A 27,764-nucleotide genomic window follows, 5' to 3' on the forward strand; every position below is an offset into this window, starting at 1 on the left:
ACTTCAAAGGCATGAGGAAATCTCTCCTGAAATTTGGATTTGGTTTTAACCGAACAGATCTCGAATTCTTCAACATCTTTGAGACTACTGAGCTCAATGGAATAAGAATAGTCTGTAGAGTCATCTGCTTAATTCTTATATTTAATGTAAAACCGAAAAGCTCTATTTTGCTGTTTTTCTCCATCCTACATTTCAAGTTCTCGTATCCTGTTACATTACAAAGCATCATTTAGCATGTAAGCATCTGAGAGTCTACGCTCAGGAAAGGGAAAATCCTTTCATTAAACTACTCTAACCTCGGACAGCAGCACCCTTTTCTTTCCCTCAGGCCCCTGTCCACCGCCGTCAGCCTTGCGCGGGGCCTCTCCTGCTCCTTTCAGCTTTGGTCGCCTCTGACTCTCCCTGCTGTGTGGCCTAGTTTTGCTTTTTATCTGCACACAAAACAGCATTTATGAACATCAGTCTACATCTCTTTCAGGGAAATAACAAAAGTCGCCTTTATTTTTTCCTTTCAAAACAGCTTGATGGTTTTCTTTGCTGGCTGCTCTGGGGTCTTTGGACTGATTTCCGTCTTATTTTCCTTTCACCAACGTGAGAATTCCTTCTGTCTCACATCCGGGAGGGATTTGGATGCCTTAATTTACAGCCAGATTTGTTTGGTCTTCCTTTTCTGCAGCTGGTTCACAAACCTCCTTCTGCGCATCTGGGCTCCAAAGGACTAGTGTTTTGGCCTACCCTTCACATATTCACTAAAGAGCTGGGTTTAAAAAAGAAAAAGAAAACTATTTTAACGCTCCCTTTAGCCACACTGGGAGGAAAGAAGAGTGGAAGCTATTTCTAACGTCTCTCGATTAATAACCAGTTTCTACAAGAGCAGCGGCAGCCTGGGTCTTGGTCGGGCCCTGGGACCCTGGCGTCCCGTGGACCTTGCCCAACAAGCCGTAGTCTCTGGTAAATTATCGATCCTCTCAGCACCCTCGGTTTCTTCAGAACTAAAATGAGGACAAAACACCTACCTTTCAAGAAGGGGGGTGTGAAGACCAAACAAGCCAATAAATATTAAAGGTATTCAAGAAAGAGTATCCCGTTATAATTAATTACTACTATCTTATCATTAATCTCAGGCCCCAAACCAGGCTTGCCCTAGAAGTCTAGCCTCCTCAGGAGACAAACGCCGCAATCCCCGGCCCCGCCTCAGGCGAAGCCCTTCCAGAGGGTCCTCGGTGCGCACGCGCCCCTGCAACTTGTAGCGCAGTTTGCGCCCCTCGAGGAGCTGGAAGCTCGCGCAAGCGCGTGAGCTAGGCGGCTCGCGCAGGCGCAGCTGGCCTGGGGAGGTTGAACTGGCGTCCCATCCAGGTCCGTCATGGCTGAGGCGTCCCGTTGGCACCGAGGCGGTGAGGCATGCTCCCAAACTGGGTGGGACAAAACGGACTTGTCATTTCCGCAAAGAGGGGACGCTGTAGCCCCATATCTGTTCATGTGAGAGATGACCTCCAGCACGTTTATCCTTCTCCGCCTCCCCTTACGCGGGGAAGGACGGTGATCCCATTTTACGGATTGGAAAACCAGAGCTCTGTAGGGATGTGGCACTCGCTCCTCGCCCTAAACTCGAGCTGGGCGCTGGCATTTGCTGTGCAATGACCGTGGGTAGACCAGTCTCCGAAGTCCTTTGTTGATGTAGGGAGACTTAACTTTGACCGACCCCAAGCCTAGTTCTTTTTCCCCTCCAGGCTTCCCAAGAATCAGAAGTGACTGGCAGAGAAAACGATAAGGGGCAGGTGTGGTGGGTTTGTTTTGTATTTTGCTTTTTTCATTTTAAGACAGAACCGGTCCTGTACACCCACACTAAGTTATAAAATTCATTAGTATGCAGTCACAAAATGACTACCCACTTACCCCAATGGGAAAATGTTAGTAATTAATTTTCCTTCATAAAAATGAGAATCAAAAAATAATCATAAGCCACTGATCCTGATTCACACAGTGTAACACTAAAAGTGGCTGTTTTTCCATCATTGTTACTTATACTTATTATGAATTACACAATAATGTAAGGAAATGCTTGTTTTATATCTCACAGGGATTCCAAAACATAAGCTGCCTTTCAGAGAGGAAGAAATTAGAACGACACCTCTGGAGTTACTACTCTATATTATTTTTTTAATAATCCTATGTATATGTAAGTACACAGATATAGATGAAAATATTGTTTAAACTAAAATTATATGGAGATGAGAAATAAAACGTGGACTTAATAAACCCATAGGCTTTCAGAATACTGACATCTCAAAAACTAGTGACCCATTTCAGACATGATCTTAAATTCATATAGACTGACAGTTTCCAGTTCTTAAGGGACAAAACTTGACATCACAGATGTAAGGTACAGCTTTCATAGTCAACATTGATTGAATTAACTATTCCTTTGGGTTGGCCATTCTATCTTGAATATAAATTATTCCCTTGAGTTGGCAAGTCTCACTTGATTTCTTTTAGAGCCATATAGGTACATTAGCTCAGTTTCATAGGTCAAACCACAAATGAGGCCAAAGAAGTTAGTCTTAGTTTCAGCTTTATTCTCTTCCCTGTTCTGTTGCACAACTGTAAAATATGCTTGTGCTGAGTCACAGAACACATATAGGTCAATGCAGATCTTTTAAGGACTGGGAAAACCTGCATTCCTCCTATCTTTGGGTCAATAGCATTGACTTATCAGTATTAAAGAGCATTTTGTCTTTAAAGTGCCCAACATACAGTAGATGTAAACTTACTGGCCAGACTTACACCTCATTTTGATGTGGACTACATACTGGCAATCATGTATCAATTAATTGCTTTGTAAAGGTGAACTTGAGTTGGGTCTGAATTACAAAGACAGCTGTAGCCAATCTCATAAATTAAGATAGGCTACTTTTTAAATACTACAGAATATTTAGGGAATTGAAAAATATAAAAAGATCATAATCCCATTATTCAGGGATCAAAAATACTTTTTCATAATAAAAAGAATTGAAAACCTAAATCTCCAAGAACAGAGGATTTGTTTAACATTGTGTACAGTGAAATAATGCAACATTAAAGATTGGCATAGGCTCGTGTGTCATGGATTGATGTTGAAGGTACATGGTTTGTACAAACTAAAGGGCTTCTAGCAAAAAAGAAAAAAAAAGTTTAGTGTACATTTAACTCTAAAACTGATCCACCCATCCCTAGAAAGTGATAGAATACTTTTAAGAGCTGTTAAAATTCTTATCATATGCCATAACATAGTCCCACATGCATTATTTCACTTCTCATAGCAAAACTGAGATACTAAAACTGTTATGTTTGTATTAAAAGTCCATCATCTTAACTACTCACCATAATATATTGCCTACTCTCAATATGAAAAAAAGAATCAACTTGCAGAATAATATGTGTAATGTGATCCCATTTTTGTAAAAAAAAGTTATTTTCTGTAGAGTGTATGCCAAATCTAACTCTAGCTGTGGAATTACAGGAATCTTCCTGTTTTATATATTTCTATTTTAGTTATTATAACTTTTATAATTAGACAAAAAATTGAATTTCAAAACAAAATTTGGAACAAAATTAATTACATATTTAATCCTAATAAACTCAGTTTTTAAACATAAAATTTTATACAAAAAAATTCTTCTCCTTAGTGACATTTGGAATGACAAACCCACACATGTATTACTTAAACAAAGTTATGTCATCTCTGTTTTTGGACACTTCTGTGCCTGGTGAGGAAAGAAGCAACTTTAAGTCTATTTGCAGGACAGCTGATTTTTGGAAGGTAATGTATCATGTGACTGTGGATAAACTAGCTTTAGGGATTGTACAAACCCTTGGCACATGTAGTAGGCACTTGATACATGTCTGTTGAAGGGATGAGTAAAAGTGAAATAATTTCTTTATATTAGAATCAACCAACCAGTGTTTTTTGAGGACCCATGTTCTCAATGTGATCAAGTTCTTATAACTTTAAAAAAACAAACATTATTTACTGTATTTGGAAAATAAAAAACTTGCTTCTTATGTGGAAGGTTAGGATCCGAAGTCAGTCTATAATCATGTATAGTGAAAATTACTCCTAAGAAATGTTTAAATTGTCCCTAAAGTGAAATATTTGTGTTTTGGATATACTATACAACGCTGTACTGTGTGTTACAGTAATGTAGAGTATATAATAAAGAGTACCTCTATGAAACATAATTTTATAGTGTTTTTAATTGCATAGGAGAATCATTCCTTCAACATTGGAACACCCTTGTTTATTCCATTACACTCAGCAAGATGCTTACACTGTGAAGGAAGAACAATTAAGGAAAACGGCAGTTTTGGGTATCCCACATCACGACCATTAGAGCATACCTAGAAGAGGTAGGGAAGGCTTTCCAGAGGGGATGACAATTCAGCTGAGTTGTAAGGGATGAGTAATGGAAGGACATCGGAGGAAGAATAAACAATGTGTTCTATAGGTAATTCCACATACGGAGCTATGTTTGACATTACAGCATATAAAATGCCAAACTACGAATTAGTTCAAATCATGAATACCATGCTAGGAATTTGGAACTTATGAAGGAGACAAGGGCATTATCATCATTATCATTAATATTAATGTTGGTTTGGTCACTAATTTAATTTTCATACTCATCTTCAAAATCACTGGTTTTTAGACTCCTGTCAGTAACATGAGGAATATAGGTTCTGTTATACATGACATGAAAACATTTTTCCATAACGTTTATTTTTCTATGTGAAGTTTATGGAAGGACCCCTTTTGGAAGGTCTGTACTGGGACTCACAGCACAATGACAAAAGCAGTCACATCTACTACGAGAACATAGTTCTAGGAGTCCCCAGAGTCCGTCAACTCAAAGTCCGAAACAACACGTGCAAGGTCTATCCATCTTTTCGGCCTTTAATGACTGACTGTTATGCCAAATACACTTCTGAAAATGAAGACGTATCTGATTTTGGCCTTAAACATGATACTGAGTAAGTAGTATAAAATTACACATAACTTATCCTAGCAGCTTACCATTATATCTTTAAACAATTATGAAAATGTGTATGTTTTTCGAAGCATACCAACAGGGGTCTTGTGTCAATATTAGTATCAAAGGACAACTCAGATATTGTGTTTAGCAAAGGAAGAATGAACTGTTACTTTTTGTTGTTATTTACCAAATGCTATAAAGTATTTTCATTTTTTCCTGGTATATAAAGTGTTACCTCATTGTACACAAGGCAAAGCATCTAGTTTTGCTCTTACACTAGCAGTGAGCTCTTCTGGCTTTGGCCAGAAGAGCAGTGGCTCTTCTGGCTTTGGTGAGTATTATATACTCACCTCAAACACATCCCAAATGCTCCTTGGCATCTCTAAGGAGTATCCTAGGTGTCTTAGGCAATTTTCCTCCTTTCTCATTCTGACTTGCCTCAGTGATCTCTCTATTGCTGCTATTGTTAAAAGGGACAGTACTTCTCTGCAGGTAGCACTGCATCTGATGACACCTGCCAAAGGCATTATGGCCACTGTTCTCCAAAGCAACTGGTGTAGAGTTCTAGCTACACATTATATTAAAAATACAAAAGCTCAAAGCCACTGACATGACCTTCCCTTAGCACAGAAACTGCTGGCATTATTGCTTTTAGGGTCTTATGAAAACCTTAAAGGGCAGATAATAAATCTTTTTTAAATATCAGAAATAAAAATATTTACAAAGGTTTACCCTGTCCTACTCACAACTCCCACTCCAGAAGCATTTTTACTTCTTTTGTTCTTCTGGTATATGTTTCCTATTTCTTTTTTAAATTTTATTTATTTTAGAGAGAATGGGGTGGGGGAGAAACATCAATTTGTTGTTCCACCCATTTATGCATTCATTGGTTGACTCTTGTATGTGCCCGGATAGGCAATCAAACCTACAACCTTGGCACATTGGGACAACGCTCTAACCAACTGAGCCACCTGACCTGGGCACTTCCTATGTCTATATAACATGCTTATACTGCTATTATTGATCTTAGTTTATGTATCATCTCTGTCATGGAAGGTGACTGTCATTTGACCCTCTTATACCACTCCCTTTATTACACACACCTCTTATTCCTCTTAGTCTGTAGTTATACCACTTGTTACTTATTAATCAGTTTATACTATAAATATTAACAATGATTATATCTCCTTTCTTGAACAACCTCCCCTGTAATCCCAAGATTATGCCCACATTGCTTTGTAGTTTTTGTTGACTTCTCTTTGTGTGTGTTTTTGGGTGTTCTTCAGGACAATAGAGAATGCTTGCATAATTCTTATAAATCTAATAAATTCACAAAGATGGTGACATTACCTTAAACACTACAGTACTATATACTGTTTCCCTTTCAATGAAAAATTACAGGATAAATTATTTAAGTACAAATTTTAAAGTGGAATTTGAAAACTCATGTTAGGTATTCAAATTCCAAATTCTCATAACTACAAATAATTTAAATACCAAAATTAACACTATGAATTTAGAATTATAGTAACTTTCATTCCCTAACAACCAAAGTAAAAATCAATTTGTACTTATCTACCCAAAATGTAACATTCATTAATTAAAAACATTTAAAATTGGAAGTAGGATAGTGTTGGTGTAACAAATGTTCTTGTTTCAATTTAACAATCATGTGAAAAACACTCAAAAATACAACTATATGCCTTGGCTGGCGTAGCTCAGTGGATTGAGCGCAGGCTGTGAACTAAAGCATCACAGGTTCAATTCCCAGTCAGGGCACATGCCTAGGTTGCAGACCACGGCCCCCAGCAACCACACATGGATGTTTCTCTCTCTCTCTCTCTTTCTCTCTCCCTTCCCTCTCTAAAAATAAAAAAATAAAATATTTTTAAAAATACAACTATACAATTTTCATTAAATGAGTATTTTTTCTTGGTGGTGTCACTCCCCCGCCCCCCACTGCTGTCAACAATCATGGTATTGTAATAAAAAATGCAAACTGAGTACGTCTCTGGGTGATTGCTCGGTCTGTTTTGGGAACACGGAATGACTAAAATGAGGAATCAAGGCTTTTTTTGTGATACACCAAAATTAAGATAAAAGTAGACAAAATGGAAACAAAGTTTAATTATGCACATTTTGCTTTATGTACTTTAATTAAAACAAGATACCTAAATAACAATATGTACGTTATAACAAAGGTTCTATTTACTGGACATTATATAAATGGTGTATGACCTTTGGAAGACACACTATGAAGCACCTTTTTCCCCACACTGAGACAGAGCTTTCTTAATCAAAACTCTTGGTCTTGTTCTAGTTAAAGGGTTAAGATCTAATAAAACAATAGGGACAAAATGTCAAAGAACAAAATCAGTAATTTTCTAGATTTTAAGCTCTGAGTCAAAAATAGATTAAAATTTTTTTTTTCTCATAGCAGGTTGTCCAGTGTCTTGTCCACAATAACCACTTAAAAAAAACATATACCTTAATTCTTTTAACTTCATCCTTAACTCATTGTCTTGCTTCAAAATTACTCTACTACTAGCCCTCACTGGCGTAGCTCAGTGGATTGAGCGCAGGCTGCGAACCGAAGTGTCCCAGGTTTGATTCCCAGCCAGGGGACATTCCTGGGTTGCAGGCCAGAACCCCCAGCAACCACACACTGATGTCTCTCTCTCTCTCTCACTCTCTCTCTCTTTCTCTCTCTCTATCTCCCTCCCTTCCCTCTCTAAAAATAAATAAATAAAATCTTAAGAATATATATATATATTAAAAACAGAATTCTTTAAAAAAAAAGATGTGCTCTATTACTAGTATTTTTAAAAAAAGAAAATTAATACTTATGAACTTAGTACCACTTTTTTTAACTGCTACTTCTGAATGAAAGTTTAGCTGAAGCCCTGGCTGGCGTAGCTCAGTGGATTGAGCGCGGGCTGGGAACCAAAGTGTCCCAGGTTCGATTCCCAGCCAGGGTACATTCTTGGGTTGCAGGCCATAACCCCCAGCAACCGCACATTGATGTCTCTCTCCCTCTCTCTCTCTCTCCCTCTCTCTCTCTCTCTCTCTCTCTCTCTCTCTCTCCCCCTCCCGCTCTCGCTCTCTCTCTCTCTCCCCCTTCCCTCTCTAAAAATAAATAAATAAATCTTTAAAAAAAAAAAAAAGAAAGTTTAGCTGAAATTCTTAGACTACTTCTCAGTCAGTCTTCTCATCTCTCCATTATTCTTTTTCTATCTAACAGATGGAAGTACTCTGCTCCTAGTACCAACTCCACGTGGCACCGGGGATTTGTTGGTGTTTACCATAATGGGGGATATCTTTTCACTTTATCAAAATCAAAATCTGAAACCGAAACCAAGTTAACTAAACTTCAACAGAACAGCTGGATCACAAGAGGAACTCGAGTTGTTTTTATTGACTTTTCATTATACAATGCTAATGTAAACCTGTTTTGCATCATCAGGTGAGTGACCTGAAACCTTTATTATATAGGCATTCTAAAAAGCATCCAGAGCCCTCATTAGGGTTTCCAATTTTTACTGAGATTAAAATTAAAACCGTGAGCTCTGGCTGGTGTGGCTTAGTGGACTGAGTGCTGTGCTGGCCTGCAAACCAAAAGGTTGCTGGCTCTATTCCCAGTCAGGGCACATTGCCTGGGTTTCAGGCCAGGTCCCCAGTAGGGGGCATGCGAGAGGCAACTGATAGCACATTGATGTTTCTCTCCCTCACTTCCTCCCTCCCTTCCCCTCTCTCTAAAAAATAAAATCTTTAAAAAATAAAATGAAAAGCTTCAAGATAAATAAAATGTAGTTCTGCTAATAATGAAAAAGAAGATAAAGCAACATCATATTCAGGTTCATTATTTCAGGATATTCTCAAGAACAATGTTAGTTTTATATTACTAGAGGATATAAAGTCTTATTTCTTGTCATTCTACAATTGCAGTGATCTAACAGTTAGTCTTGCTGATTTCTTTTATTCAGATAATTCGAATCTGTTAACTTTCTTTCAGAATGAGCTTTATTATTGTGTCAAGAATGAGCAATTTTTATTCTGAACAATATTTAACAGTAGCCAGCACCCTAGAAATGATACAACAGGTGGTGATTTGCAAAAAATGACCTCAAAAATTCAATCATTGCCATGTAACCTGGCAAGGGCCCTGCCACCCAGGACAGGGAGTAATGCCCCAGCCCTCGATGCTTGAACTCAACCATTTGATTTGCTTTGATCAAGGGAATGCTGGCACATGATACAAGCAGAAGTTTAAAACAAGTTTATATATTAAAACTTGCTCTCTTACACCTCTGCCATTGCAGTAGGACATGCCTGTGCTAACTCATTTAATCCACCAGAAGGAAGAGAGACATCCTCTTGTAGAGAAGAACCAACCAAAGAGAAAAAATGCTTTCCTTTTAGTCCAATTACCTTAGGTCATCTACCTAACCTGGACCATGCTAATTGGTTTAAGCCTGGGTTCTAGAATCAAACTCTGACAAAGGAAATAGGATTACCATTTTTGGACCTGTCTGTAGGTTGAATTAGTTTCCTCTAAGTGATCTGGGATTTGCTGGGTACCTGAGGTAATCAGAGTTCTGTTAACAAGAAATCACGGGATAACAAATGCTCGAGAGGCAAACAGTAATGTCCACTGTCTTCTCAGTGAGTCACTTTTCCCTTGTGAGCCTCACACTTGTACTCTGAGTGGGATATAGAACTGGTGTTTACTCTGATTAGGGGACTCTAACCTTGTGTAATAGTTACAGTGAAACACAGCCATGGCCTTTACAATTTGTAAAAATGAATAAAACAAGAAAACAAGTAAATTACTTTAAGCAGCCAGTAGATATTATACCTATTATTTTATAGTTCTTCAGGGAATCAGAGCTTTTTACCAACATTATTCACCCTTCCCACTAGTCTATATCAGGATAAAATGAAGAATACAAATCATTTCTATATCCAAAATAAGAGTAGAAACATTGGGGTAACTGGCCTAAACACAAATGGAGAACTCCTTGTAATACTAGACTAAGTCCACATTTCCTTTCTCCAGGTTTTATGCTTATTGTTATCTTTTTTTTAAAGATTTTATTTATTTACTTTTAGAGAGAGGGGAAGGGAGGGAGAGAGGGTGAGGAACATAAATGTGCAAGAATCAGTTGCCTTTTCACACACCCTCAACTGAGGACATGGTCTGTGACCCAGGCATGTGCCCTGATGGGGAATTGAACCAGTGACCTCTCAGTTTGCAGGCTGGCACTCAATCCACTGAGCCACAGCAGCAAGGGCTGTTATGTTTTAAAATGTTATTTTTTAGAAATTAAAATTTTGAAACTTTTACGTGGTAGGATATCTAATCAGTAGTTGTGAGGAAGCATATTGCTTACACTAAGACTTTACTTGTTTTCCTTTTTGTACATGTATCTGGGAAACTAAAATAAATGCTGGGTTTTTTTTCTTTTTGCTTATTATTTTACACTTCAGATCAAAATATTAAGTTTCTTTCACTCCACTCACTTATCCAACACTGCACACCTACTATGTGTAAAGTGGAACAGACGGTTCTTTTCCATTAACTTTTTTTTTGGCAGCACCTGATTCCATAACCAGTAAGATTTGTTACTATCTTTAGGTAGGAATAATTACTTTGTGACGCTGTGACAGAAATGCTTGTTCTTTAAAGTACTACCAATTCTGAATTATCTGAAGTTGTGGAGAACACTAGAAATACAGTGAACCTCAAAATCTTTGTGTTGAAATTCACTCTTGTATTTGCATATAGATCTTTGTATACAACACCCAGTGCCTAAAGTAAACTTATCGTTTGTGTCCTGGCTGTTGTGACTCAGCAGATTGAGTGCCGGCCTACAAACTGAAGGGTTGCTGGTTTGATGCCCCAGTGAGGGCACATGCCTGGGTTGCGGGCCAGGTCCCCAGTGCGGGGCACTCAAGAGGCAACCACACATTAATGTTTCTCTTTCTCCCTCCCTTCCCCTGTCTAAAAATAAATATTTTTAAAAATAAACATAACATTTGCTTTAGTGTAATATGTGATTTTTTTTATTTTACATTTTGCATTTTTATTTGAAATCTCCCATTTTTTTTTAAGATTTTATTTATTTATTTATTTTTAGAGAGGGAAGGGAGGGAGGGAGAGAGAGAGAGAGAGAGAAACATCAATGTGCGGTTGCTGGGGGTTATGGCCTGCAACCCAAGAATGTACCCTGGCTGGGAATCGAACCTGGGACACTTTGATTCCCAGTCCGCGCTCAATCCACTGAGCTACGCCAGCCAGGGCGTAATATGTGATCTTGACATTTAGAAACAAGTATCTCTGATAAGCTAGAGAAAGTGTATTTTCCTCCTCTGAAGTATTCAAGAAGTATGCATTTGGGGGCAGTCCTTGACTAATAACAGAAACTAACAGTATAGCATTTTCTTAAACATCATCTCATTCTTATGTGGAGATGAATTAGTATCCCCATTTATGAACAATCTAAATTCAGAATAGAATGAATGTCCAGCTAAAATCACATCTTACTCTTATTTACCTTGGTCTGTGATCACTGTAAATATTCAAAGCACAAAAACCAGGCAGAGCCATTAAAAAGTAAATTCCACTAGAAAATTTTCAAATGGGACACATGACCCCAAGGAAACATGTTTGTACAAAATAACTGATTAGCACCAATTAGCAATTTCACAATGAATTATGTACTGAAATATAAATGCCTGAAATGCAGTTACTTTCACAGATCTACTTTTACAGATTGGTGGCAGAATTCCCTGCAACTGGAGGAATACTTACTTCGTGGCAGTTTTATTCTGTGAAGCTCCTCAAATATGTTAGCTACTATGATTATTTTATTGCTTCCTGTGAAGTCATATTTTTTATTTTTCTTATTGTTTTTGCAATACAGGAAGGCAAAAAATTAAAAGAATTCAAGTTTGCCTATTTCAAAAGTATTTGGAACTGGCTAGGATTACTACTTTTGATAGTAAGTATATATTCACAAGTATGGTTGAAGAGACTCATACATGAACTCATCAATGAGGGGTGTAAAAAGTAAATTTCTATTCATTAAGACTTATTTTAAAGGTTCCAAGTAGCAATCATAAAATGAACTGTTGCAGTGCATATTAACGGTGTGCCTCTTAAAGGGAAATGACTATTTTTCCACTTGGTTGCATCCTTGGGAGAACCAGCATAAATCTAAAGAAATAGGTGATTCCATAGGCATTATGATTTATCGGATGTGCACAATACGTCTCACCTACCTCCACTTAAAAATGTATTCCTTGCAGGGCCTCATACTGAAAATCTTGGATCTTTTGGGACAAGGTCCTTTAAAATATACTCCTCTATGTGACCTAAATCTGCTTTCCTCCTCATGCTGACTTGTGAAAGAATAGCCAAAAGACAAGCCTCTGCAAAATACTGAAGAAAGAGGTTTGAGCAGCCAGAGGGTAGCTCATGGGGATAGGGAAATAGTTCCTGAAGGAAAGTTCAAAGACTGCCTGTCCTGGTCACTAAACCATACTGAAATAAACAGAGAAGTAGGCAGGGCTGGCTGGACATCAAAAGCTTGGTTTTAGGAGCAACGAATACACTTTTCTGGCTTCTACTATCTTTCACCCCTACTGGTCAATTTAGTATATAAGCCTTGTTTCCCAAAACCAGATTGCAAGTTTATTGGAGTCAGAGAAAGTGTGCCATCTACCTTCCCTGGCATCTCCAGTAATACTTAACATATGGCAGGCACAGTGTTAAATGTTTGACGATTTGAGTATTTCAGGCATGGGAAATCAAGAAAATTTTCACGAGTTACAAAGCTTGGAAGCCTAGTTCTGAAATCTCCTGAAGTTAAGGGATCCAGAAGGGTTTGTTTTTGAAACTGTAAAATTTCCTCCTTGTGTTACATAGGGAAATAGTGAACTTTTAGGTATCATGTGGTTAGATGGGATAGGAACCCTATATCAGAATTACATCATCATTGTACACATTTGTGCTTCATGGCCCAAAGAAACAAACAGGCCAGACAGATTAGAATGGCAAGATCAATGTTTTTCTACTTTATTATGTTACCTTAAACGTCTATAAACTGAGGCTTACTTCCATATAAAAGCCTATGTTTAATCTCTCCTTCCCTTTTGTCGAATTTTTCATGAACTTTTTCAGGTGCTTCTTCACAGGATGCAGGGGATTTAAGAGGTAGAAATAGCCTTTAATTTAATCCTTCTTTTTTTCCCATATAGTTATGTTTTGTGGCCATTTTCGTCAACTTATACTGTAATATAAAAAATTCTCTGTTACTTGAACCGCTGTTAAAAAATACTGAGAAATATCCAGACTTCTATTTTCTTGCATCCTGGCACATTTATTACAGCAATGTAATTGCTATTACCATCTTCTTTGCATGGATAAAGGTATTTATATTTTATTGGACACAACAGAAAAGATATTATTATTAAATATCAAAATGGGAACTTAAACTACAAAGCCATAAAAAAGAATATTCTTGACTTTTAAGTAATTTTAAAAGGAGTTTGGCCTTGTAATGATTGCTGGCAAATCCTCAAATATTCCTATCATTAAGTACCTCCTTTAATTTGAAACAGATTTCTCTGGAAGTTAACTAAATTTTAGGTACTTATAGTATTTCACATTTTATTTCAATTAAATTTGCTTTCAGATACTCAAATTCATAAACTTCAATAAGACCATGTTTCAGCTGTCATCAACTTTGTCCCGCTGCATCAGAGACATAGTAGGATTTGCCACCATGTTTTTTATCGTCCTCTTTGCTTATGCCCAGTTAGGGTTCCTTCTTTTTGGATCACAGGTTGACGACTTTTCCACTCTTCAAAATTCCATGTAAGCTCTTAGTATAAATATAATTATATTTTCCAATTTATAACAAAAAACCATCGAATGATCTATAAGTAGTAACATAAGCTTTAATAAGTTAAATGTGGTTTATTTTCACTAATGGCCAAATACATCATACTCAAGGAATGGTTAGGCATTGAAAGAGCCAAATGGATAGTGAAATTGGTGTTTTAAGAGTTACTAGGTCAAACTGGAAAAATTATTTTCATTTCTTAATTAAACACAACTCAAGGATAAAAGACCAAGTTAAATACTGAAACAGAACCTCTTATTCTCCAATCCCAAAGAGGAAAAAAACATCTGATTTGTTGTGTAATTTTGGTTTCCTTGCAATTCAGCATTTCTCTTTTTATTGTATATAAAGAACATTACAAACCAGTATTAAAACCTGGATAAGTATTTTATGTATGATTTAATACGATCTTAAGTACTGGGGATGAAATTTGAGATAACTTTTGAGTCCTGGGACTCCCAACTAGCTGATTTCTTTGAAAATACTTTATTCCTTCATTGTAGATAGCTCATGCCCCTTTTATGTGATTGGCTGAAGCAACAAGAAACAAGAAGCATTCTTCCCTTTGAGCAATCATGCAGTATCTAACCACCTTTAAAAGTTCCTTCCCAGGTTTCCCCTTAAAACAAGGAACTCACACACGTAATTTATTAACATGCCCCTGGTGCATATGTGGCATTACCACTGCAAAGTGATGATGAGAGAATAAGACATTGGGGTAAGAAACTCTAATTCTACCTCTACTATAACTGTGCTCATTCAAAGCCTTCATTTCTTAATTTTCCATCTTTAAAATTAAGGAAATGAAGATTTCAAATATTTTTAAGTGCTATTTCATATCAAAATCAAGCTTTTATAGTTACTGAAGAGAATAAAATAAACTCATGTTTGAGGAACATTACCAGCATTTGGTTGAGATTTAGCAAGTGACAAATTGTTGGTATCATTATAAAAAGAGCAAAAATTAAACATATCAGATATTATAAGAAACTTGAGGGCTCTTGGGTCTAGGTACAAGTTGAAAATCACTTACTGGACGAGGTCAAAGTACTCTTAAGTTTTAGAGGGCGCAGGAATAACTAAAAAGTCCACTGCTGAGATCAGTTGGTAAAAAGGTCTCAAGATTCAAATCTTGTAGGTAAACATTGGGTTCACAGTGGTTAAATAAATTGAAACCCAACATTTCCTGGACTACCTGTTAAGCTATTGAGGTACCTCAGGTCTGGGCTTCAGGGAATTTTCTACATCTGCCTTTATAGACCTCTATGTTAACATAACTAAAGCCAGAGCGCAAATGCCAGACACAGCTGAATACTTCCTGGACACACTAGTAACCCCCATCAGTTGTCATGCATGTATAAAGGGATATACTATTTTCTAATGATTTCCTTTCTTCCCAAAGATTTGCACAGTTTCGAATTGTTCTTGGGGATTTTAATTTTGCTGGTATTCAGCAAGCCAGTCCTGTCTTGGGACCCATTTACTTCATCACCTTCATCTTTTTCGTGTTCTTTATCCTGTTGGTAAGAATGACCATGTGTTTGCTTTTATGCTTCCATTTTTAGAATAAAAAAATTAACAATTCAGAAGAAATTTACGGTATCACTGCTTAGATGTCAGAACACTTTACAGACTTAAGAATGGTGCAGATTCCTAGTATCCAGTGTCTGAATATTTTCAAGTTGTTCTATGGAGAATGTGATCACCATAGTTACCATCTGGGTGTTCACTGTGTGCCAGAAATGTGCTAAATCTTTTACAAATATAACTCAAATGTCCCAGGTCCCTTGAGCCACAGACATTCCATACCAGCAGGTATGAATTAGACCATTAATATTCTGCCCATATTGCAATGGCTTTGGCCCTCAGAGATGAAAGTTCACACCTGTGATTTTTAGGAGTCCCCAGGACATGCTCCTGACCTCCATGAAAACGTTTGTTGTTATAGCCAGAAGTCTTCGCAGTGACATAGCTGGACCACAGTGAAAGCTGGAGAGGTGGGCTGTGGGTAAAAATACCCCTTCCACAATCGTTTGTGTTCTCTGAATAGTAGTAGTCTAAGAGCCTCAGTAAAATTTGCATTTAAACAGCTACTTAGAATTTTTTTTAAAAGCCCACCCTTATAAAACATATAATTTACATTGTTTTCTTCTGATATGTAATATCGATAAATTGATGTATATACAAGTAACCAGTTCATATGCACTACTTTAAATTCTGCTTATTTACCATAAACATATCTGCCCAGGCCCACACACTACACAGCAGTACTCACTCTACTCTACTAGCATCTTCTTAGTCACTTCTGTTACTGACCATAGGAATTACTTTTAAATTTTAAATTTAGTTTCACAAATCCCAGCACTTGTCAAAGTCACTAACATTTAAATTTTTATTGAAATAATTATTTAAATATTTCCCTCAGAACATGTTCTTGGCAATAATTATTTATGCCTATTCTGAAGTGAAAACCGATTATTCAATAGACAGAAGGCCAGATTTTGAACTCGGTAAAATGATTAAAAAGGTACGTCAAATTCTTTTCCTACTTAGAATTCTAAGAGAAATCTTGTTCAGTTTATACACTTGTAGTTTGAGTAACATTTAAACCTCTAAATGACAGGGAGTTTGGGTTTTGTTTTTGTGGGGGCATTTTTGGTGGGGGGGGGGTATTCCTATTTGTATTAACTGTGGCCAAAATCATTTCAGAGTTTAATGTATCAAATAGTAATTGCAAATAGTGCAAAAGCGCTGAATAGGAGTATCTTTCAATGTGCATGCTAGCAAACCTGTAAACAATCTAAACTCAGAACTCCAGATGCCTTTCTTCCTCCCTTTCCCACCTCTGTTAATGACAATACTCACTCCTCAATCACCCCTGGCTCGAAAACCTGGTATTTATTTCCATGCCCCTTACTTGATCTGTTGCCAAGGCTTGTACATGACATTTACCTATGTAGTCTTTGCTCATGTTTGTGGAACTCAAGGACACTTCAAATTCTAACTGCCACCACTAACCGAGGGCCCTCAGCACTTTCCACCCAGCCTTCTGTATAGTAACATCTTCTTACCTGTTCTAGCCTCTTTCTGGCACCAGGTCAGCTCTGAGCATATCACTTCTCTGCTCAAAATTCCTCAAAGTTTCCCTGGGCCTATCAAAATAAGTCCAAATTCCTTGCTCAAACATTCAGGGCCCTTTTAAAGTCTCACAGTCCCAAACTATCATAATTCACTATCACCTGACTACAGCATTTCTACCTCCTCTGCCTTCATTTATAGCATGGTACATGCCAGCCAGTGTTTTAAGCACAGTGCTATATACCATGCTTGCTCTCTCTCCTCTGCTCATGCTATTCTCTGACCCCAAGTATGTTCCCTCCGCTCTTTCTCTCTCTGACGTTATCTTCTCCCTGACAGAGTGGAATCTTCTCTGCCTGCTTGACACTTACCTCACTTTGGGTCATAGCAGCATTATGTGCATACATACCATGCTGCCCCCTTCTGCATACCCACAGCTTTGCACTTAACATGAAAACAGTCCTAATGGCTGTGGGGTTTAAGAACTCTGTCCAAGAACTCATCTGTGAAAGAAAAATGTTAATATGCCCCTTACTGAGTATCCTTATGGTTTCCTCTTTTATCTCAATTATAATGTTGGTTATATGCATTAAAGTCTTAACACCTTTACTGCAATGTTAGTAACACTTTTTAAAGATTTTTCCCTCAAGTTCAGGTGTGATGCCCACAGGAGAATCCCTTTTTCTTTTCACCAGCAGGCAGAACCCATAGTGTCAACAAACTGAAAGGAGGATAATCATAGCATTTGCTTTACCTTTCTTTAGAGTAGCAGTCCCTAGAGATTAGCACTTACATCCTTTACCTGAACCAAAAGTGAATATAGGATATATTTTTGATGACTTTTTAAACTATTTTCAATTATGCCCAGTGTTGCAACAATGTCCTCGAAAAACTCAAACTAAAGAAACCTCAAAAGGATGAAGACGATAAAGGGTAAGATGACTTTAAATTTTTAATTTACCATTTTAAAGCTCTATATTGTATGAGAAACTGACATTGAGAGTAAGGCTTTGATAGCAAAACCACCACCATCCAAAGTACTGACTCTGTCTTAAAACTGTAAGCTAATGTGAAAATAACAAGGCGTGCCGTGCTACTAATAAAGCTTAACAGAAGGTGGGCAAGAGAGTAAAGTCCCTTTAAAAAGGTAGGAAACAATTTCCGTCTACATTAGGTACACTCATTTAGCTAGTGAAATAAAACCATTTTACACAAAATAATTAATAATACACTTAACCTTTATTAAATCACTTTGCTGTCAAAATACTTCCGAAACCCACACCTCTGACAATGGGATATTGTATAAACAGTTTCTTATAGCTAGAGATGTGAGTCTCTGGATAACTAATCAATAACCACATTTTCCAAATTAGTGTTATCAGAAAGAACAGAAATACAATTCAGATCTTTTCCATAAATCTGACTGTACTTTATGCTGGCACTTCCTTTTTTACTAACATATGCCTCTAATTTCTATTTTATACTCAGTATAAAAGACACAGATTTGGCTGAACAAGCCAGAAGAGAAGGCTTTGATGAAAATGTAAGATTTTAATTTTCTCATAAAGAATTTATAGCTTTATTAGAAATATGCTCATAGCCCTGGCTGGTATGGCTCAGTGGACTGAGCACCGGCCTGCAAACCAAAGGGTTGCTGGTTTGATTCCCAGTCAGGGCACATGGCTGGGTTGTGGGCCAGGTCCCCAGTTGGAGGCATGCAAGAGAAAACCACACACTGATGTTTCTTTCCCTCTCTTTCCCCTCCCTTCCTCTCCCTCTCTCTAAAAATAAATAAAATCTTTAAAATTAAAAAAAAAAATACGCTTACAAAAACATTCTGATTAAAACTGAAATTTTTTTTCAAAACAGTAGTTGCCACCTCCAACTGTTTCTCCCAGAATCCAGATGCTTGTTTAGGACAAATCATTTGGATTCCAGATGCTTCCTCTTTCTTATTGCTGCTCTTAGCCAGACACCCTGGTCCTAAAGCTGTGTACTCACTGTGGGATAATCACACAGGGTTTAGAGAGTATACTCTATTGAGACAATTATGTAATTTTCCTCTTGCAATCTTTAATGTGATAAATTACTTCAATAACTTTTTATACTTCAAAATTGTAACATACTCAACAAATGACTCAGTAAATATGTGTTTAAGAAATAATTATAAAGCACACAATATACACAAGGAAGAAAATATAAGCCAAGGATTTTTATATCTAGCAAAGCTGTACTTCAAAGCTCAGTTTCTTTCTCTTTTTTTAAGATTTTATCCATTTATTTTTAGAGAAAAGGGAAGGGAGAAAGAGAGAAATATCTATGTGAGAGAAAAACGTCAACCAGCCACCTCACCCCACACGCACGCCAATGGGAACTGCACCTGCAACCCAGGCATATGCCCTGACTGAGAACTGAACCAATAACATTTTGCCTCGCAGCACAATGCCCAACCAATAGCCTTACTGGTCAGGGCTCCAACAGTTTTGAACATGCAAGAAGTCAGGTAATACTGTTGCATTCCTGAGAATTCTACAAGAGGGTCAGGTTCACCCAACCAGGAGATGACTGGAGAAATTTTGCAAAAAGGAAGGAAGGAAGGAAGGAAGGAGAAGGTATAAAGTAGAAAAAGCTGATTGGTTCATATATAATAGCTAAAAGTCTAAAAATTATCATTGTGTTAATAACGAAGGAGAAACTTTAGCATATTTAAGAGTACAATAATAAATAATATAAAAAATTGTATTTAATAATTAAAAAAAACTTTTCTTCACATTTTAACCTCTCTGAAATCAAGTAGCGCCTTATGGTTAACGGTATGTCATACTTTAATGGGCAGCATTTTTACTAAGTGGTACATAAAATAACAGTATGTCTTACAATAGACTCTACCTCTCCAATACAAAGAAATATAGTAACATGATTAAAAATATAACTGGGACCCTAACCAGCATGACTTAGTTGGCTGAGCATCACTTTGAAAAGCAAAAGGTCGCCAGTTCAGTTCCCAGTCAGGACACACGCCTGGGTTGCCAGCCTGGTCCCTGGTTGGGGCGTGTGGGAGAGGCAACTAATCAATGTTTCTCTCCCTTTCTCCCTCCCTTCCCTCTTTCTAAAAATAAATATTTTTTAAAATTAAAAAAATATATATAACTGGGTAGTAGAAAAGAAGGAGATGAAGAGGAAAAAATTACAAGCTAATTTTCTTGTTGAACTTGTTTGGTTCCTTGCTGAGGGAACCACAGCAAGAAAGGAAGGAACCATGGGGCATAACAAAATACATGAATAAAAACAAAAATACCTGAAAGGGCAAAAGTACCAAAACAAAAAAAGAGAACAGAAAGTATAGCACATAGTAAAAGACATAAAATATAACCATAAGACAGTATGATACAACCATGACCATATATGACATATCAGTAATGGCAAGAAAGAGAATAGGTCAAGAAAAATGAAAGGATAAAAAGAAACCAAAACAATATAATGAATAGGCAATCTTACATATGTATTAAACTCAAAATACACCTTCTTTTTGAAAACCCATTCATTAAAAATGATCATATATTGGGCCACAAAGAAAACCTCAATGAATTTCCAGTAGTAGTTAATATAGAAAAAAATGCTCTGAAAACATAAAAATATATTAATGAAATTAGAAAATAAAAAAATTGAAGGCCCTGGCTGGGTAGCTCAATTGATTGGAGCATCATCCAGTGACAAATCTCCAGCACCAAACTTTACAAACCACTTATGTTTGATCAGTCCCAGGACCTTCTTCATACACTGCACACATCTTCTTTTGTTTCGGATGTTTTCACCTTTCTTGAAATAATGAAGCATAATATGCTGAAATGTTGCTTATTTTCTTCCATCTTCCATCTTAAAATGGCTATCCAAAAATTCATAAATTTTGATTAAGTTTTTTGTTAAATACATGCTGATATGGCAGCTGGCACAACACAATCTAACAAAAATGTTTCAAATGAAGTAAAGACAACTAAATGCTACTAGAGCCATCACATGGGAAAAAAACTAAACAAACTTTTTGGCCAACCCAATAAATTATTGTTTTCCTACTCCTTTATTGAATTCTCTCATACATTTTTCAGTTCATTGTGCACCTAGAAAATTTAAGGGAATCACAGAGGTCATCACTACCATTTCCTTTTTAATTGTTATATATTCTAATTTATTTCCAAAGACATACAAATGGTCATCATTAGGTACATAATACAGGTGCTGGAGAGAACTTCCATCTGCAGAAGCAATGCTGAGAGAAAAAAACAAACCCTAGTCTCCTCCATCTTCTCATAAGGAGGAACCTAACAAATCCAGTACAAAAGTCTGGGGAATAAGTTCTCAAAGCCTGAGACACAGCATCACAGAGGAGAGAGTATATGAGGATAAATTTTGGGTTGAGAGACATTAGCTACATAATTGGCCCAGTTTGCCCTTTTGGCTATTTACTACACACATTTCAACTTCCATAAAATGCAGTAACTACATAAAGTTTCCAACTAGTAAGATAGAACTATCTTTTATACAAATGAAGGTACTCATTCTCTCCCCAAAAAGGGTGAAGCAAAATCCCAATAGTAATTGTATCCATCCTCTATGATATTAATGCCTTTTCTACTCAAATAAAAATTCCTTAAGAACTTGATGTATAAACTACAATGTTTATTTTTGGACATGAAGTATTAGGAGCAACACACCACCCAAGATTTTCCAGGCTCCAAATACAGCCCTCTCTGCACTCATCTTGTGGCAGCATCCAACTTGCCCTTGACAATTAGAATCAGTCACCTCAGTCAGTACAATTTTTGTCTCCTGGGTCAGTAGCCTGAGGGATCCCCAATGGCCAGATGGTAGTCTCAAATTCTTAAGTCAATTGTTTGTGTCCTTGGTGGAAGCACGCTATTTATGCACTTGTTCCTCTGGCCCTCCCCAGCTACTACCAAGGACTCATCACTTAGGGTCCAATCACACTAGGTAGTTTAAAAGTAGAAACACACAAGGGTGTTAAAAGGAGGAGGTTTGCTACAAATAATTCATTTCTGAGGTATTAGAGAGTGTAAGAGCCAATGTGGTACACTAAATTAACCCAGACACAACTGTAAAAGGCAGCAAGCACCTACAGGAAAGAGGTGGGATGATTAAAATCTGGGAGCTTGAAAGAAATGCCCCAAAGAGATACTGCTGTGTCTACTATTTTCCTATGACTGTCAAGGGAGGCTTTCAGAGATCAAGTGATGGTTGAGATGGGTTTTTTCAAAGATGAGTCAAGTTTATCAGATTCAGTCTATTCAATGTGTATTGCTAATGCTTCCACATTATAATAGGCCTGGTCACTTTGAAATAGTTGTGGGACCTAACCACTTACTAAACACATTAAAAGTGCTAGTAAATATGTCAAAATGTGGGTGCTCTATTGTGGTTAAAATAAAAGTAGAAAGACTGAAAGCCATCCTTTTCTACTTCAAATATGTTGGAGTAAAGACAAACACTGTCTGATAAATAGTTTCTCTGGCCAGAACAGCACACATTTATCAAGCAAACAGTGCAAACTTAGGCACCACCATGCGCTCTGAGAAAGGTAGTGACAGCCTGTATATAGGGATCCACTTTGCCACTTTGCATTATTGCTGGAGCAGGCAGTATCGTACTCATTTACTGACAAGTATTTGAATCACAACTGGTTGCACTTTCCTCTTTCCCTCTCTTTCCAGAGCTGCTCTGATTTCCCACAATGTACAAGGCAGTTTTTCTAAAGTTGGGGAAAAGGTATTTGGACACTAAAGGAGAGTGGGCGGTAGTGAGGCCAAAGCACAGGAAGGACTGTTTAGGATCAGAGGAGGATGTAGTAAGAATTTTCTAGTATGAGAAGCCCATACATGCGTAAGTGGACAGATTGCAGAGCCCAAGTTGATGCAGTAATTATGAGGAGGGGATTGGGATGGTTAGGTAAGACTGCAGGAGTCTGGCTGAGAAGCAATTGGGTGAGCAAATACCCACAGATGTACTTTGAGCACACTTGTTTCATTCCAGAATAGAGGTACAGAAATAGCTCTCACCAAGTACAGAATGACAGAATGAAGACAGCCATGAAACAAGTCAGCTGGAGATGCAGAGGGGAGGACGCAATGAAACGAGAATAAGCTAATAATTATAATTTTAAAATTCCCCAACTCTACCAACAGTCCTAACTAACACCAGGCCCACTGAAGGGACTGCTGATGCACAGACTTGAAAACTGGCAAGGCAAAAAGTCAGTGGGGCTCAAAAGCACAGTCCTGGAGGGTATGGTTTCAGATTCTCCAGCTTGTGATTGTTTGTGTGACAAGCTTGAAATAGAGAAAAATGTAAAGATTGCAGCCTGGGCTTTTCCTCTAACTTGACAGGAGATTCGAAGTGCAGAACAGATGAAAAAATGGAAAGAGAGGCTGGAGAAAAAGTATTATTCTACAGAAGCTCAAGATGACTACCAGCCTGTCACTCAAGAAGAATTTAAAGAGTAAGTATTTGGGATACATGGCACCAGGACTGGGGACTTGAGTTACACACATTATTTTCTGAACCCAAAACCTATTCTGCTAAGATGCCACTTTTGTTTTTCCATTTTCTTTTTACCCAACTTTAAACAGAAAGCCACAAGGCTTCATTTGTTTAAATGTAAGAATGAGACCAACTACTTTTACCCTTATATCTCTAAATAGGAGCTGTCATTCATACTTGGTATACATAGCAAATACTGTTCTCCACACAACTTTAGAAAATTTGATCCCTAACTGACTAGGCATGTGGTAGGAGCTTCAATATGACCTTTCCACTCAAAGCATTTCACAACAGGCACTATTAATCTGCTGTCTCTTCATGCACAAATGTGCTACTGACTCACTCTCTGCTTCTTTCTATGTTATCCTGTAGCCTGTTTTTATATGCTGTGGAGCTGGAGAAAGAATTACACTACATCAGTTTAAAACTCAACCGAGTGATGAGAAAGGTCTCGGCTCTACCCTACTGAGTCAAGTGGAGGTGAGAATCTGTGATGCAGTCATTGCACATTTCTAACCATGATTCATTCCTGCACTGAATTATTTCCTGAACTTACCCCCATTTCCAATATACTTTAAAAGCACTAAGCCACCTATCATCAAACTATTGCCAGAGTCACTGATAATCATCGAACAAAGTCCAGGACGTAAGTGCCCCTGAATGGGATCCACTGTACAACCCACACATTTTACAACATGCTTCTAACACACGGGTTCACACAGAAATTTCAAAATAAATTACTATTAAATTCTAGGAATGTGAAGATAAAGTAGAAAATAATACTTCCTTTAGTTCATGGGGCAGGTCTCTAATTAATAGTGCAGTAAGCAGGCAAAGACAGTTTTCCCAATGCTCCACAGAGTGGAAGAACTGTCAGTGCGCTTATCATGCACCATGTTCCAACTTCCTTTAACCAGGCAACAAAACCAGAGGAATCTGCAAAGCCATCAGACAATGGCTCAAGTAAAACAACCTCACCTCCATTCTTCCTAATCTGAAGTCTCCTATGAAAAGCCAGTGTTAAAAGAACAAACTTTCCAACCACCTGTAAAAATTTTATTAATCTCTTCAAACTGGAAATTCATATAGACGGTTTCTAAAGTAACACATCTGAAGTTTCCCAAAAGTGCTTCCTCAACCACTTTAAAAGGTAAACATACTTTAAAAAATAAAGGGCAAGATAAGAGTGTCAGGGTTATACAAAATCAAGTTATGTTAGAGAAGTACAAATGAGGACATGGCAAAAGCCCCTGGTTAGATGGTTGGAAAGTTATGTATGTATAGTTGGCATTTTGGAAACTAGAAGGAAACTCTTGAGGTTACAGAGGCCTCCTAAAAGAACCTTTTGTTCTCTTAGCCCAAGCCAACAGCATCTGACCATAGTACTCAACTTCCACAGCACTGCCCAGTAATCCTTGGATTTTAAAACTTAAATAGAGGAAGCTTTAAATCTACCCACCTTCCTCAGGCCAAGCTTTTCTCTTACACTGTACATCGAGTTTTCTTAATAGGAAAATTCACTGCAATGAGAAATGCTGACTGTTCATTCTCTGTGCACCTTCTCCCTACATTCCCACAAGGTAATCAACAACATGGCCTCTCCCTGTCTTGCCACTCCCCAGAGCTGTAGCCAGCCAGGTGGTTCACTAACACTGTTGTCCCCTCATATAGGCCCAGGTTGGGATAATTCAAACATAGCCTGAGAACACTAAGACACGGGAACACAAAGTTTTTTCCTTTTTTAACATCTAGAGGAGAAACAACAACAACAACAAAAAAAGCAAACATTTACAATGACTTAGAACATTCAAGTTCTTTTATTATAAAAGTCTATACAATCAAGTGCCAGACACAGCAATGCAAGTATACTGGTGGTCATATATATCTATATATTGTTTGTATATAGATATACAGCTTTTACTTGTACCAAAGTAAAACTATCACAAACTGCCTAATTCTACCACCTATTGCTCAACTACAACACACAATACTGTCACACAGTGTAAGTGCTGCCATGCCACTTTTATCTATTCTATTCGCAGCCAAACATTAACAGTGGATAACCAACATCATGAAACAGCTGTTAATTTTAAAATGAAACCAGTCAGGCCACTGACTTATAAAAATATGGTACTTATATAGATTTAGCATTATAAAGAAGGAATATATTATTTAAACATTTAAATAGTGCATATGGACATTTTTGCATGTGGTATATAAAATAAAACATTCATATAAAACAATATACAGCGCACATTAAATTAGATGTTTGAATATACTCCTGTCAGGAGACTGATAGAAATTAACTAAATGTACACTGCATGATGGAGTCAAATCAAAGTGATCTTTTGGCATTTTCAATTTCACTTTTCTAGGTATACATTATAAATAACCTAGCTGTAGCAAAAGTAAACCACACGAAAAAGGTTGGATTTAGTGCTTTATTCCCCAACTACATGATCACTACCAATGAATATTCCCTCCCCACAAAAAAGGCATTGCACACACAGGTGAAATGTGAAGTACTAGAAATGCGAAGTACTAGAAATGCTACTTATTAAGCTACTTCATATGCTTACTATGTAATAGCCAGAAGTCTGAGGTTCATGCTTCCCCCGTCTTATTAAAGGATGTTGCAAAAGTCCACTTTGTATGGAACAAATTGTTAACATTAGCTAGTTAAGAAAACCATGCATGAGTCACTGCATGCAAAACATGGGCACAATCAAAGTGAGACACTCATCAATCCAAAAAAGCACCAGGAAAAAAAGTAATACTTAGATTAAGCCTGACCAAAATATGCTATTAACACCTGTTATGTTGTTAGCACAAATAGAGTCACCATTCTGTGAAAATGGTTAGCAGAATGATACCAGGAGAGAACCTGAAAACACGCCATGCAAAGCCAAAGAAAAAAAGACCTGCTTACAGTATATGACAAGGGGCATACCACTACCCATCCTGTGACCAGCTGCTTTAAACAGCCTGTGACTGAGTAAAAGGTGGTCCCTTTAAAAGATGTTTTATGGATTTTGCTGATTAAGAGAGAAAAAAAAAAGATGTAACCCACCCCCCATGAAGGTATACAGAAAAATGCAGTGGTATAGCCCTTGTTCAGAATAGATTTCTTCAGGCATAATCATTCTTCTGCCAATGCCAGCCCATTTGATTGAACACACAAATGTGAGTCCCATCAGAGTTCCTACATACTGACATGGCTATTTTCTCACATTACTGGAGGTGGGTAGGGCAGAAAAAAACGGAGGAAATGATCCAGACAAAGTACATCACCACCAACTGATAAACAGTAACTAAGAAAGCAAACAGTAACAAATCCCATAGGCAGCATGTGGTATGATTCAGTTTTGTGTGTTTTGTGTGAAATGTGTTTTCACTACAGGAATAAGCAAGGTCACTTTTTGGTCTACCTTCTGTTATCTTGAGCCAGGAACAGTGTGACCAATGAATTGCAAAATTTTGCTAACATACTACCTGTGCAAAAGTGTCACTTTGAGAATTAAACAGAAATGTGTTCCACAATGGGACTTGAAATTTCAGTTGATTTTGGTTTTCTAGGAAAACACAGAACATAGTTGCATGTGTGCACATTTATAGGCTTTTCTTTCATATTTTCAGTCATTCTGTAAGAAAAAGGCAACCGAAGAATTCAAGGTGAAGATTTCTTCTTAATTTTCTTCAGTAATGACAAAAATAATAAAGTTGGAAAAAACAAAAAGCTTATACTTCCAAAGTTCTTGAAGTTGAAAGGATAAAATACTAGTCTTTTGCTAACAGGATGTATCTGTGGTACAAAACAATGAAGAAAATTGGATGTTTGTTAAAGGTGGAGAGGACAGTCTGTGTTAATACGGACCATGTGCTCCCTAGAGAGGGTCTACTTACCCCTCATTTCTCTAGTGGTGCCACAACCAAGTTACAAAATGAACTCAAGTACCAGCCAAGTACACACGACCATAGCTTAAGGGAATACAACTGATTTTATGATGTATCAAGGAGCCTATTTTATATGGATTTTGAAGAATCTTGTTTGTTGATAAGAACTTCAAGAAGCCTAAGCTTGGCTTTAATTTTCTTGTACTCCCTGTATTCCTCAAGCACTGGGACACGATCCTCTTTCTGGGCATTCCTAGGGGAGAAAATAAAATGTGTGATATTCTAGAGATCATCTAGAAAATAAAATACCAGTTGTCCTAATGTG

The 27,764-nt window shown here is 37.4% G+C and overlaps 2 protein-coding genes and 1 long non-coding RNA gene across 14 annotated transcripts in view; 1 reads left to right on the plus strand and 2 right to left on the minus strand.

Moving 5' to 3' along the window:
• LOC118498054 overlaps positions 1-1,269 on the minus strand; it is a 32,631-nt gene extending 31,362 nt beyond the window's left edge. Inside the window, exon 1 of the long non-coding RNA XR_004900574.1 lies at positions 1,017-1,269. This is a non-coding gene — a long non-coding RNA (uncharacterized LOC118498054). The remainder of the gene's footprint in view (positions 1-1,016) is intronic.
• A 118-nt stretch (positions 1,270-1,387) lies between these two features.
• On the plus strand, positions 1,388-24,019 carry PKD2L2 (polycystin 2 like 2, transient receptor potential cation channel). The gene is made up of 13 exons (XM_036014830.1): positions 1,388-2,179; positions 3,666-3,799; positions 4,772-5,007; positions 8,251-8,472; positions 11,782-12,010; positions 13,269-13,439; positions 13,706-13,887; positions 15,318-15,438; positions 16,341-16,442; positions 17,862-17,926; positions 18,482-18,536; positions 23,392-23,504; positions 23,918-24,019. Exons 1-13 carry the CDS (start codon positions 2,059-2,061, stop codon positions 24,012-24,014), a joined length of 1,848 nt encoding a protein of 615 aa, XP_035870723.1. The 5' UTR covers positions 1,388-2,058; the 3' UTR covers positions 24,015-24,019.
• Positions 23,626-27,764, minus strand: part of FAM13B (family with sequence similarity 13 member B) — a 78,242-nt gene continuing 74,103 nt past the window's right edge. For 7 of the 12 annotated variants that reach the window (XM_036014825.1, XM_036014824.1, XM_036014822.1 and 4 more), the window contains one exon: positions 25,340-27,692. In XM_036014825.1, coding sequence (XP_035870718.1) covers positions 27,569-27,692 — 124 coding nt within the window. In that variant the 3' untranslated portion in view covers positions 25,340-27,568. Of the gene's footprint in view, positions 27,693-27,764 lie in introns of all 12 variants that reach the window. The other 5 variants (XM_028528615.2, XM_028528619.2, XM_028528616.2 and 2 more) reach the window with 2 other exon arrangements.

This window comes from Phyllostomus discolor, chromosome 13 (assembly GCF_004126475.2).
Source record: "Phyllostomus discolor isolate MPI-MPIP mPhyDis1 chromosome 13, mPhyDis1.pri.v3, whole genome shotgun sequence".
In the NCBI taxonomy this organism is placed as follows: Eukaryota; Metazoa; Chordata; class Mammalia; order Chiroptera; family Phyllostomidae; genus Phyllostomus; species Phyllostomus discolor.

Coding starts and splice junctions, on each gene's coding strand:
- PKD2L2 (XM_036014830.1), top strand. CDS start 2,059: ATGCTTGTTTTATATCTCACAGGGATTCCAAAACATAAGCTGCCTTTC. Junction 8,473..11,781: donor AACCTGTTTTGCATCATCAG/GTGAGTGACCTG, acceptor CTACTTTTACAG/ATTGGTGGCAGAATTCCCTG. Junction 16,443..17,861: donor TCGGTAAAATGATTAAAAAG/GTACGTCAAATT, acceptor AATTATGCCCAG/TGTTGCAACAATGTCCTCGA.